Below are 14,378 nucleotides of genomic sequence, written 5' to 3' on the forward strand. Positions count from 1 at the left end.
TACAATAACATTTGAAATAAAGCGTTTATATTGAGAAATTTCATTTAAGAAGAAGTGAAACAACGGATACAATAACATTTGAAATAAAGCGTTTATATTGAGAAATTTCATTTAAGAAGAAGTGAAACAACGGATACAATAACATTTGAAATAAAGCGTTTATATTGAGAAATTTCATTTAAGAAGAAGTGAAACAACGGATACGATAACATTTGAAATAAAGCGTTTATATTGAGAAATTTCATTTAAGAAGTGAAACAACGGATACGATAACATTTGAAATAAAGCGTTTATATTGAGAAATTTCATTTAAGAAGTGAAACAACGGATACGATATAAACGCTTTATTTCAAATGTTACACGTTCACTTTTACCATGTACAACTTTTATAGACACACACATTCACTTTTATTTACCATGTACAATTTTTATAGACACACACACGCACATTCACTTTTACCATGTAAAACTTTTATAGACACACACATTCACTTTGACCATGTACAACTTTTATAGACACACACACACATTCACTTTGACCATGTAAAACTTTTATAGACACACACACATTCACTTTGACCATGTAAAACTTTTATAGACACACACACATTCACTTTGACCATGTACAACTTTTATAGACACACACACATTCACTTTGACAATGTAAAACTTTTATAATTATCATTATTATTATTATTTAGTCCTCTGAACAATCAGACATAGATAGTCTTTTAAAATAACGCTTATGTGATACAATCCAGCCAAAAGCGTCAAGAGCCAGCACGGGCTCCAGGTAAAACATTTTCGCTGGGCCCCCTTTCTCTTTGTTTTTCTAACAATTTTAAGAACTTGTTGATAATAAGATCCTAAATTAGGACAGCAACGAGCTCATAAACAAGGCATTTTTAGCTCACAATACGAGCGTAAAAACGTCAATAAAGTAACAACAAATATTTATTAAATCTATAAAGTAATAAATATATATTAATTATTGATCAAATTATTATTTCAATCATTCCTAATGTATCAAGCGTCTACATGCAATGAAAAGCCAAAAACTATGGTTTTTATGATTAAATGAAGATATAGCCTGAAGGTGGTTTGTGGGCTTTACGGCATAACCAGGTTTCATCCACCTGGGCCCCTGGACAGTTGTTCCCTTTGCCCATCTCCCATTTCGGCTGGCTTGAGTCCATCAGTTATCAGTTATGAAGAAAAAAATAATAATTTTTGTATTATACCAAAGCACTAATAACAATAACATCGCAAATTTTTCAAACATTTCAATCAAAGGGAGGCCTTACTGTTCATCCTCACATTTCTTTTTTGGATCATTCGAATAATTATTGACATATATGAGTCCACCTTAATTCTCACAGCTTTATTCGGTTGCACTGCTAATTTCACAATCTTCTATGTTATCAGATATGATTATCGTATTTATGAAAAACGTAAAATATACAATTTTACTTATTATTTCCCCCCAGTGGCACAACGGCATATCTGCGGACTTACAACGCTAGAAACCGGGTTTCGATACCCGTGGTAGGCAAAGCACAGATAGTCTATTGTGTAGCTTTGTGCTTAACTTTAAACAAACAAACAAATACAGCTAGTCTCTAAACAGGTCATCACACAAGTTTCAGGCGCGACATTATTGTATCATGGCTTAAGCATATTTATTCCGACTACTTCTTTATCCACCACATCTACCTTAAATGTTACTTTTTCTACATGCTTGACATGCTTAATTACAGGGAGAAGACCTATCCACCTTGCCACTAAACGTTGAAGATATTATTGTTTTGATGTCTTTCCAGAAAACTGTCTTTTCCCCCACTGGATATTTATACTTTACAAATTACGATTTAGATGTGAAATACTATTTATTAAATACATCTAAGTTCAGGCAGAAACGGACAAGTTAAAATGAATGTGGAGAAAAGAAAACCTACGATCCGATTCAGAAATTGTGGGAATAATGGTTAAAATATATTTCATTCCCTTTCGGGATGTTGACTAACTTCGGGACGGCTAGCGCAGATAGTACTCATGTAGCTAGTTTTGTGTGAAATTCAAAACCAACCAACCAAACAATCCTGTCCGTGTTGACATTATACTCCAACATCAAGTGATTTTTACTGTTTTTAACCTGGTGTTGAATGTTTGCAATAAACAGCAACTATAACCTGGTGTTGAATGTTTACAATAAACAGCAACTATAACTGGTTTTTAACCTGGTGTTGAATGTTTGCAATAAACAGCAACCATAACTGGTATTCGTGCAGCTTTATTTTCAAAGGTATTAAATTTCAAATAAATTGTTTGTAATAAGAATTAAAGTGTTAATGTAGGTTCGATAAATTAAGAAATCTGGAACTACTTTTAAATATTTACTTTCTGTGTTTTCGTTTTTGTCACTCTAATATCAGTCTTTTACACTGGAAATGTTTAATACCATTTTTACGGTGAAAGCAGTCTATCGTTTTTCTTCTTCTCCAGAATTTGAAAATAAATGTCAAGTATAAATAACATACAAACGCGTAGCGACGAAAGATAGTGTGATATTCCAGATATAAACTATTGATTGGAACGTGTTTGGTTTATGGGAAAATACTCAATCCAGTGGCTTTACTTTCTTGTTGTTTGTCTACGAACTTTTAACTGCGATTGTGTGAAAAGGCGCATATAACTGCTTTTTATCATCGAGATGTAGAAATACATAAATTCTAACCTCATTGAATTGGAAGACTTCTAGTTTGGTCTTCCTCACTTACCTATTTATATGATAGTTTCGTTTAATAGATAAACCCATTATTCTGACAAATGACTTTTACCAACATAGTTCCGAGACTAGAAGAGCATCTTCGCGTATGGTTTTAAAGTTGTTTCTTGGGCTGTGTCCTGTTATTTCAAAGGTTGAGTTTACAATTTTCTACTCTCTTAATACCCATGATCATGGAAACTTGACAAGATGAATTGTAAAGGATATAGGAAATTAGTTATAGTCTACTCTCTTTTTAACAATATTTTTGTTCCATAAAATATGTGATTAGTTTAGCACACCACATGGTTTCTCTGCTTCTCAAAAAAGTAAATACACAATAACAATCACTGTTAAGAATCACAATTGGAAATATTTGTTAAAATATGTTTAGAATATCAAGTACCGAAGGTGGTAGAAAATAAAAAACTGGCTTTTAAATTCCATGTTTTATTAATATTTGAAGAAAATTAAAAAAATACTTCTTTCATTGTTCTATGATAGTTTTGAAATAGCTACATAGATGGCGCTACAATTGTTTTAAAAACCTGCGAATTTTGTGGCTACATTTCTAGTTTTGTTAATTGAATTAATAAATCTTTCAAATTTGTATAGATTTCAGAGACTGCATTTGGAAGTACCCAAAATTAAATCTAAAACTGTCTCATTTTTTTAATTTTTAGACAGCATGATTAACCGATGTTTTAAATGCGTATTTTGAGACGAGCAATTTAATATTCCAGATATACTGAACATTAAATTACTGAAATAATGTATATTCTAGATATTGAAGGACTCCGTTATCAGATGCGAAGATCGGTGAGAGAACCGTCCCACCCAGCTAGCTCGGGTAACACCTGGGATGTTCTTGAGTGGACAGCGACTGGCAACGATAATCAAGTGGATACGAACCCGTATTCTGAAGCCGTTGGTACAAGACGCCTTGTGGATAAAGTAAGAACACATCATTAAGAGGATCATTTAGCTAGAGAATCCAATATTAAAGTCGCATTAAGAACATCCATCATTCATGAATCGCATCAGAATGTTTTCTATCAGTTCATTAAAACTCTCGTCACTAGAACATTCCAGAAACTCCAGTATGAGCTTTATAGTTACATGTAATCGTAAATAAGTGTATTATGTTTACTAAAAACAACTGATATTTTCTCATACTTTGACATAGCACTAAGTGTGACAGAGATCAACCCCAGTTTTAATAATTATTATTGCTAGTACATAAAATGATTAAATGTATGACCATATTAACACAATGCTCCAATTGTGGCCTAATAATAATAATAAATCTCGTTCCACGCTTTAAAAGACAGACGGTGAAATCAGTCTATTCCGTCAGACAAGAGTAGACCAAGAGTTATCGGTGGATGCTATTGACTAGGTGCTTTTCCTCTGCTCTATAAGTTCAACATTAAGGATGACTTGCACAGATAGTCCTTGAGTTTCTGTGCACAAGTATTCAAAAACAAACAAAACTATTAGCAAGGGCGTAAAAATTGGGATTACTAAAATAATTCAGAGTGTGTCATATAACAATTCAAAAATAAATTATGATATGCCTCTAATTACTTGTATTTTCGAAGGAGGTTTCATCTAACTGAATAGCAAGATTTGATGATCACGGCCCAAAATCCGAAACGCAGTTTTTGCGGCAACGAGACGCGAACCTTGATTCCTCGGATTATAGTCTGAGCACACTAACAACGCTAAATCAATCAACAGGGAGTACTCGTTGGTTTGAATGTGAGAGAGCATATTGTGTGAAGGTGATCATTCCCGATGCAAATCAATTGACAGATACGTTGATCATATTTTCTCGCTTGTATATCTGTTTTAACAGTTTTATATCTTTAGATATATAGCATTGTAATGGATTTATTTTCTATTATGTGTGTAAAAAAGTTTGTTAGATATAAAATTTTAGGTACCGACAATTTCAGTTTGAACATGCGCAAATTGCTGGGGAATAGCGATATTTCAGTTTGAGCGACAGTTCTTTTATTTAATTTGTTTTTAAATTTACATTCTTCTATTACTAACAATACTTATTTTTGGAAGCTTTTGCAGTAGTGCACAACAAACACTTCGTTGTTTGAAAAGCATTTCAGCGTATAATAGGCGTACTTACTATATAACATAATGTATACGAGTGTAGATACTGCACAAAGAGAGTTTTACTAGCTAATATACTTAAATTTTGTGTTTTTTATCGTCATAATGATATGAATAATGTCCACGCGTAACTAATTTGAGATAGAAATGTTAATTAATAAGAAAAAAACTGAAACATTAATAAGCGTATCTTAATCTTATATTGTATTCGAACATGTTCTACGAAAAATAGTAAGCTCATAATTAAAAAATAATAATTGCACATTAATCTAGCAATATAAACATATCGATCAGCAGCTCATTTTGATATTCATAATTGTTAAAAAAGACGTATACAATAATTTGATATTAGAATTCCAGAAACAACAATATTAAATATTTGTAGATTTCCCGCAGTTTGGCTTTCTGATGCAAATTAGTGCGAGAAAACATTTTAACAAAATTATTTCTCGTATTAAAATTACCAATTTATAATATAAAAAGATTATATAGAAGTAATATTGTTCAAGTCAATACGTATATATTGCTTCTTACATTTTTTATTTTTCTGTTTTAAAACATAGGAGAAGGGATTTAGTGAGTTACAATGCAGCGAAGAGCTTCCGGTAAGTCTAATTAATATTTCAATCTAATTAGAACAGCAGTTTTTCACATCAAGTAAGCCTATAAAAGGTAGTGCCAATTATTTATTTCTTTAAAACGTTTTGTTTTTATATGATGATGTTGTAAAAAACAAATAAAATATTCGATATTAATTTTTGAGTGCGGCATCTAACAGATAGAGAGACAGACAAATAGATATTGTATAATTCTATAAGACTTTATGCCATTTATTCATGCTATTAATTGTCTGTTTAAAAAGATGAAGATGATAAACAGGCCCCATATATGTGTTTATAAAACATACCAGACTACCTCACGGGTGTTCCGTCTGCGGTGAACACAGTAGACAGCTCAATGTGGCCTTGCTTTAAAACCAATACAAATCACACGGGCTTCATGACTTTTTCTATGTGTAGAATATTTAAGCTAGCAGGTACTGCGTTTAGAGTTAGTTCTTTATAACTTTTTTAGTTGAATTTGTAATTATGTGTGTGTATGAGTTCCGTTTTGATATAATTTTTTTAACAAACTAACAAACAGATTTAATTATTTATCCAAGAATTGGATGTTTTTCCCAAGAAAATTTAAGAAAACCTATCGTGCTAGAAATTGGGCTTCTATACCCGAGGAGGACACAGGATAGATGGCCCATGATTTAGCTTTGAGCTTAACAATAAACAAACAAATGTACAGAAAGATGTGTTACTTCAGCATTGTATTTTCTCGTCATTAATAAATGCTTTAGAAGTGCCTTTTGTTACTTGTATCAAAATACTTAAAGTTGATTTATTTCTTTTGTAAATAAAATATCATTCTATAATAGTCACATTTTAAAGCTCTCTTTAAGTGTACGAATTTTGTTGATTACAGCGTCATTTAAAAAATTAATTAAAAATTTGACATTTCAAATACATTGTTATTTTTAAACTATAACATTGTATTCTAACAATTCTAAGATGAACCCGTAACTCTAGATAGATTCGTTATGCCAAAATATGTTTAGAAAACTGGGTGTTATTTAACTCAACTGGGGTTGAGTTCATCTTATCAACATAAACTAAGTAACCTGACCTAAATTAATATATATACATATTTAGATATATAATTTACTTGCGCTGATATAGAGTCAACCAGACAGTAATAGACGATTTCCAGGATTTTATTGTACAGATGTGTATCTTCTTTGATGGAAGTTATAAATCATATATGAGAATATTCTATGTATTGCGAAAGTACTTGAATTTGATGATAAAGTACTTTTTAGAAGACTGCTATTATGATATATTTTAAAATATGTTGTGGTTTTGTCTATAAAACCGAAAGAGACGACATTGATGAAATATTTACTGATACGAATGAGAATAACGAAATAATTAAGTTTGCTACAAATATTGATGAATTTATTATACCTTTCTTAGGCGTTTTGTTTAGAATTGAGGCCTAGTTTAAATGTAGTATATGTCAAAAGTATTTTGGTGTCAACATGAATCTAATTACATCAGAAGTTTGGTGTTTGTTATACACATGCTTGGCGAGCCCTCTACATTTGTTCTGACAAGAATAATTTAAATAATGATATATTTTATCTAAAATCGCTGCCTGTTATTAGAGGCTTTGAATGTATTGTTGTTGGCAGAGCTTCTAAAAAAATCAAGTAAAAATTTGTAAATGAGGTACTCTGAATTAATGCCCATCCTCTAGGAGTCATCTAAAAAGCAATTTATTATCATGCCTTACTTTTCTTGGTAGTAATGAAAACGACTAATGTCATCCAGACAACATTGGAATAATATAGCTTTTATTCCACAGAATAAGAGTGGAAGTTATTTCAGACCATTAAAAATACCCACAAACAAATTATGAAAAAAGATGGTATATATAAAATATAATTGATGTTGAAGAAAGATTTATGTTGGTCAAACGAAAATAAAATTTAAAATAAGATTAGGCGGATTTTATTGTTGTTGTTTTTTTCGCAAAATCTATATTATAGTAAGATAGACCGTCACTTTATAACGCCCACATACCCAAAAGGGCAAGAATGTTCAGCGCCGGATTTCGTTCTCGTGACACGCAGATTGCAAGTTGAGTGCCCTTACCATCAGGCCATGCCAGGCCAATAAAAGTAAAGAATATCAAAATCATATAAGAATGTTAAAACTCTGTATTCAGCTGAGGCTGAATATTTCTGCTACTGTTATTGGAGTATGACTGGAAGAATGTTTGTTGGTTGGTTGAATTTCGCACAAAGCCACTCGAGGGCGAGACGAGGCTCTGGAAGAATGTAAAAAAAAAATGTTTACAGTAAAGCTGAATCTAAATTATAAAGATACTTAAGGAAGTTTGTATTATTCAAAATAAATGTATAAACAGAATCGATGGCCCAAGAAATGTAAGATTTTGAAAAACGAATTTCTCTCTAATATTTGAATATCAAATAATATACCCATTTCCTCACTTTGGAGCAGAAATGGGCTGAGCTTTCAACGTAATGATAACAACAGCTGTTGCTGAATCTAGTTTACTCATGTTTTTTATCAATAAATATTCCATTATATTATTCTAGTGTATGTATAAATGTCGTGTGTTTCGGTTTTAAAGAAGGTTGCTATTCTTTACCATCCTCAGAAAAAAACTGTATATGTGGTCAGTGTACAAATTATTCCATGATGATTTTTGCTTGAGACTCTGCCTAAGAATATAGAAACTATAAATATCTTGTTTTTATATCCGTTTTTTTTTTGTAACTGACCTGCTGTTCAAATGAACAAAGTACTAAAGCACACAATTGTGTTGAATACAGGTTTAAACCAGATCAAGCTTACGTGCGTTTTTCTTGAGTCAGTGACTTCTTAGTATATTAATACAACACAAACGTGTTTTTAAACAGGATTTACAATGTTTTCTAATTATAAAATAAGATATTCCAGCAAAATATTTACCTCAAATATATCATTTTCTATAAATTTTGTTTTTTGAGCCACGTGACATTATACAGGATATTCATAATTTAATTAACCAATGTTACGCTCTATAAATACTCCGTAAATTATAACAAATGGCTTATATAAATAGTGTTTCGACCACTACTGTGTTTGTTGTGTCCCAGCTGGCCTGATGAGCTCTGAATTGAGCGAAACGTGTCATCGGCGACGGATATGATAAATATAGCATGGTTGAAATACTGTTATTATACAATCTCCCAATTCTTGAAAATCCGAAATGGACTAGATAAAAAAAAATGTACTGTTACAAATATAATAGGTTTCCTAATAATTGCTTATGATAAGCATGATTAAACAATCTACTGTTTACGTATAACCATATCTCACGGTAACAATTAATCTTTGCTCAGTTTAGGAAGATAGTTAGACCTTTGTGTTTTAATACCTAAAAGAATTACGTGTAAAAGGTGAAATAATTTGGAGCAATTTTACCTTAAATCAATTATTCAGATATGCTATAGATTTTTAGGTAATAAATGTTGCGTTTCTTTTTGTAAAAGTTCTCAGGTTACACAATAGCAACGACAGTGTAGTTATATATTATCTGTAACACAGAAAAGTAAAATAATACCCATTTTTATGTAAGTTATGTTTGTAACTACAGGTGCATTGGTTTCTGTTCAGAACATAACTCTTGTTCCAAGCAAGTTTGACCCGTTTTTATGTCTCTTTTTTTGCACGCATAGCACATTTCGTTACACGTACCAGTTGTTGTACTGAATTTACTTGGAATTATTGAATACCGGGGTCAGAATCGGGTTGTTTTTCTTTTGTTATGTGGACATTAAGATTGTACAGAACTTGAAGTGGCTCAATTATTTACGATCAAAGGAATGTGGCATTTTCGAATTCTAAAGAACCAATATTTGCTTCCGCATAACGCATATTTTCTAGAAACAGCAAGGCATTAATGTCATATAATGCCACATTGTAAAAATAGTGTTAGCCTTTAAACGCCCCCCCCCCCCAGTGGCACAGCGGTATGTCTCTGAAGTTATAACGCTAGAAATCTGGTTTCAATACCAGTGGGGCAGAGCACAGATAGCCCATTATGTAGCTTTGTGCTTAATTACAAACAAACAAACCAACCTTCATACGGATGAGTTAGCAACAGTAAGGGAGGGAAAAACAACGTACATCCCCTTCTGTTGTAATTCAGCCTCATTTTTGTTTGATTGTTACTTGTTGAATTATGACAAAATTTCTAATATTTAAACATTTTCCTTGAAATGTTCCAAGATATTTCTTGACTAAGTATTTTCTTCGTTTAAGTTTCCAAGTTATAGTCAATAAATATCAATTTTCACTTGAACGGCTAAACGTTCAAACCAAAGATCTATAGGTCGCAGATATGGCCTTCCTTAATTTTGAGAGAGGGGTAGTCAGCCAGCAGCATTCGGCAACACAAGGGTTTTGTCCGGACCTTCAAACAAAATAATGGCATTTAAAGCCACTTTTACACAACTGAAGTGAAACTGTAATGAAAGAACAGAACATGAACTTCGATTGTGAAATATGAGGTGGACTAAAAGATTAATAGATTTTACTTCATTTTGTGTGTAATTTTTGGAAAGTTTTAACATACATTATTCAACTGTTTAAGAACACCCAACACGTTTGATGAATACATGAACAGAAACGTGCTTGGATATGACTTAACCAATGCCTTCGAAAGTGACTGACCCTATGTAAGACCAGAGATCCATAGGTGAATAATTTCTTTTTTTTTACATTTCAGAACTTTACACTAAACTTACTTGTCACAAAGACACATAGGGTACTTATAAAACCATTATGGGAATTTGAAGCATATTTCAAGGTGAACTATGGTAACATAAAGGCAATATATTTTGCAAAGATGCATAAAGGGTCACTGTAATCTGGTTCCTGGAAAAGACGCTAGGTATGCCAGTTTACAAACTGGTCATTGTTGTCAAATGAACTTTCTACCTGTCTTCATCAGTGCCTTTTAATCTAATGAAGACAAGTCTATCTGTCGAAAGTGCTAGGGGTTTATAGAGTTTTTTTTATGAGACTTATCTTTATGACCCTCCACGTTTTTTTAACTGTTATGAACGATATTACTTTATTCCTCCTGACAATGGCATTGAATATTACACCTCATAACCCCGACCCAATAATCGCCTAGAACTCTGTTGTAAGGATATCGTTTAATTGAAGAACAATTGCAATCTCCAGTAATCCCTATAACCGGTAGTCAGCAGGAGTGATGGAAGTAGTAACTAAAAATTTGAGTGAGGAATGATCCATATCTTGTGTTGGTCCTGCAGTAGTATGCTCAAAGTGCTGCCTCACTATTGTAGCTGTTTTGATCGTACAGCCCCAACAGTACGACCAATTGTTGCAAACTTAACATTGTGTTGTGACATCTATTGCTAGTGACAAAATAATGCTGGTACCATTTCCAGAAAACAGTGAATATTCTTTTCATGACCTCTTGTGTGTGTACTTAAAATACTTTAACCATGTGTTATGTGGTTCACCCTACAGATTGTTCCAAGTACTAATAGTGAACTTATAACCACCCTATACTTGTCTTCGGTTACTGGCCAACATAATAAATAAAACACATATACAGAATGTGTAATATGGACAACATTATTATTGATAAAAACTCTGAAACACTTGAGATAATTTGGTGGAGTAAGAAGTTATAAACTGTTATTTTCTGTAAAGGAATGAAAGTGTGGTTTGATTTGCTGCATAACTAAATGTGAACATTTTATTTTGCTATATATAGTTCCTCTCACTTACACTATGAAATACAAAGAGTATAGTTTCAAGAAGATTATTCTTATGTTGGAGAAAAAAAAATGGACATTGAGTTCCATAACAGCATAAGGTACAGTTATCGTTATAGTTTGTTTTCCTAGCGTTTGTTTTAATATTTTTCTAGCGTTCTAAAAAGAAATGGCACACATATATTTTAAACACAAACCTAAATATTTTCTATTTCGATAAAAACTACATATTTAAGTTTTAAAAACAGGAAATTTTGGGCAATGGACACAACAAAACCCTTTCTTCGAACTATGAAAATTTGGATTCTACTATAGATGGATCGCTGTTCTATTGGCCAAAACGGGGTAATGAGGACGAAGCTTGCAGTCCTTTGTTAGTCTTGACTGAATCAGTGGAGTAAACAACTCTTGCCTTAAATCAGCTAATTGTATCTTCAAAAAATAAAAACAGTTTATTATAAAACATCGGAAATCACCTCATGACAAGTTAGTTCTTGTACAAATTATTGTTTTCGGATAAGATTAACTTCAACAGTAAATTCACATAGCTTTAGGTTTTATCAGATAATGACGTATGGTTAGGTGTGTTCTCAGGTAAGATTAAATCCAACAGTAAATTCACATAGCACTTTACAATTTTTACTGTTCCGTTTTAATCTAGGCTTATAAATAAATTTATGTATTGTGCTTATTATACATTTATCTTACCCATGAAGAAATAGATATGAAAACAGGACTAAGATAAAATATATTTCACAACGCTTTTTTTACTTTCCAAATTGACCTGGCATGGCCAGTTAGTTATGATGCTCGACTCGCAATCTGAGGGTCGCTAGCTCGGATCCCCGTCCCAACAAACATGTCTGCCCGTTCAGCCATGGGGCGTTATAATGTGATGGTCAATCCCACTATTCGTTGGCAAAAGAGTAGTCTAAGAGTTGGCGGTGGGTGGTGATGACTAACTGCTTTCCCTCTAGTTATTCACTGCTAAATTAGAGACGGCTCGCGAAGATAGTCTTCGTGTAGCTTTGCGCAAATTCAAAACAAACAAAATAACCAAATACTCTACAAACTGCACTTCTAGAGGTCGTTATGGAAATCATTTTTCCTAAATCAATATATTGTATTGTTGAGAACCCTCGGTGTAACTGAGTTCAGGTTAGCATGTCAATTCAAGTTCTGTTTCGTTGAAAAAAGGAGAAAGAGGACAACAGTCCAGGGGCTAAAGGAGTTGGCTTTAAAGTGACCTACATAATCAATATATGTCCGGGTTACATCATTTCATTTCAAAAACTAGGCTACATCTTACCGAGTTAGTTAGAAACAGTGTAGTGTTAATAGCACGTTTTTTATTAGACTACTGTTACGTGACAAATTGTCCATAACACATTTAGTGAGAGCACACAAATGTTATTGTGGAATTTATTTAAATAAACACATAAAGTTACAAATATTAATCTAGGGTATAAAGTAAGATGTACCTCGTTAAGAGTGGTAACTGAAGAAACAGGACCCGCAGTAGAGTTGATACAATGGCAGGCTTTGTCTGTATTGTCAAGCCTTAAAAGTAAACCTAGAAATAAGAAAAGCAAAAACAAAAGTAGATATGATAGACGAGTCTACAACGTCTCACATCTAAAACTTTCATTCATGGTCTGCAAATAATTGCTTCTCAGGAAACAAAAAAAAATGTGTTACTTATCCAAGCATATAATTTTATTGTGTATTTTTTGAATACTAAGGATTTGTCGCAAACATTTCTTGAAAATGTTTATCATGCAAGAAATAATTACAGATGGGTCTGACAGTTTTGGGATCATTGTTTGTTTGTTTATTGTTAAGCAAAAAGCTACACGATGAGCTATCTGTGTTCTGCCCACCGCGGGTATTAAAACTCAATCTTTAGCGTTATATGCCTACAGACTTAACTGTGAGCCACCGGGGGCTTTTTCAGTGAGATTACCGGGTTACATTGGGGGTGAGATAGCGGAGGCTGCGTTAACAGTTTTTATGGTCTAATTATTACACAGGCCTACGAATTTAAATTTTCATAAAAAAACGGATTTTCCATAATTCAGCTACACAGATTTCGAAAATAATACTCTCTTTTTTTTCTATCACGTAAAGATTTTTTTTACAAATCGGAAAGAAAAACTCTTACTTAGATCACAATTATTATTTCGTTTACCACAATGAATTTTTTTTATTATTATGTTTGTTAACAAACATACAGACAAACTGAAGAAAATGGAAGAGCATTGATATCAAACGAATATGCATCCTCATTCATCCTGATTTTATGTGTGAAATCTACGTCATTTAGTCTCAAAACTACGTGTTGTGGTCTTTTCATGTATTGCGTTATGACGTTTTGAGAAAAATTTGTACGTGATGGAAAAAAATGGATATCATTTTCGGATTCAGCATACAGAACATTCAGCTGTAGAACATGTAAACATTTCAAGAAAATATAACCATCGTAGACCTGTGTTATTATTATTACTAACACAGATTGTTGAAATCTGTGAGCAGACCTTATGTTTTTGTATTTGAGGTCAGCCTAACGGGAACCTTCTCAATGAACTTTATAGCCAGTCCCTAATAAAAATAACTGGTTTTTTTTTTAAATGGTGGATAATGCACTACTTTATTAAAAGAACGTGCGTTCCCAAAAATAAAATAGATTATTCTGTCATTGTTACTAAGCGAATCACTTTTACCGTTGTGCGGGACACCTAAACAGTTTATAAGCTCTGATCAACCAGTAACAAGGTGTGCTATACGTGTGAAAATAAGGAACGCTTCGATTAATTGTAGAACTGTCGGTACTTAAAATATAGAAACTACCTTATATTATGCAAAAAAGTCAAGATCCTATGAACAGGTAAGATAAATCTTAGCAACACTGTTCATAATATGACTATTTTAATATTCATTTCACCTCATTTCACGAATTATAAGAAGACCATGAAATCTTTTAGATACGAAAATATAAGATAAGAGGCGTCCGGACTACCCTCAAAAATGTCTCCACATAAACGCTTTATTTCAAATGTTATCGTATCCGTTGTTTCACTTCTTCTTAAAAGAAATTTCTCCATGTGTCTATAAAAG

The 14,378-nt window shown here is 32.5% G+C and overlaps 1 protein-coding gene across 2 annotated transcripts in view; it reads left to right on the forward strand.

Moving 5' to 3' along the window:
- The window catches only part of LOC106459950 (rho GTPase-activating protein 18-like), a 174,724-nt gene that overhangs the window by 51,983 nt on the left and 108,363 nt on the right, over positions 1-14,378 (forward strand). For both annotated transcript variants that reach the window (XM_022386920.1, XM_022386927.1), the window contains exons 6-7: positions 3,549-3,718; positions 5,458-5,499. In XM_022386920.1, the coding sequence (XP_022242628.1) occupies positions 3,549-3,718; positions 5,458-5,499 (212 nt within the window). The remainder of the gene's footprint in view (positions 1-3,548; positions 3,719-5,457; positions 5,500-14,378) is intronic.

This window comes from Limulus polyphemus, unplaced genomic scaffold (assembly GCF_000517525.1).
Source record: "Limulus polyphemus unplaced genomic scaffold, Limulus_polyphemus-2.1.2 Scaffold31, whole genome shotgun sequence".
Classification (NCBI taxonomy): Eukaryota; Metazoa; Arthropoda; class Merostomata; order Xiphosura; family Limulidae; genus Limulus; species Limulus polyphemus.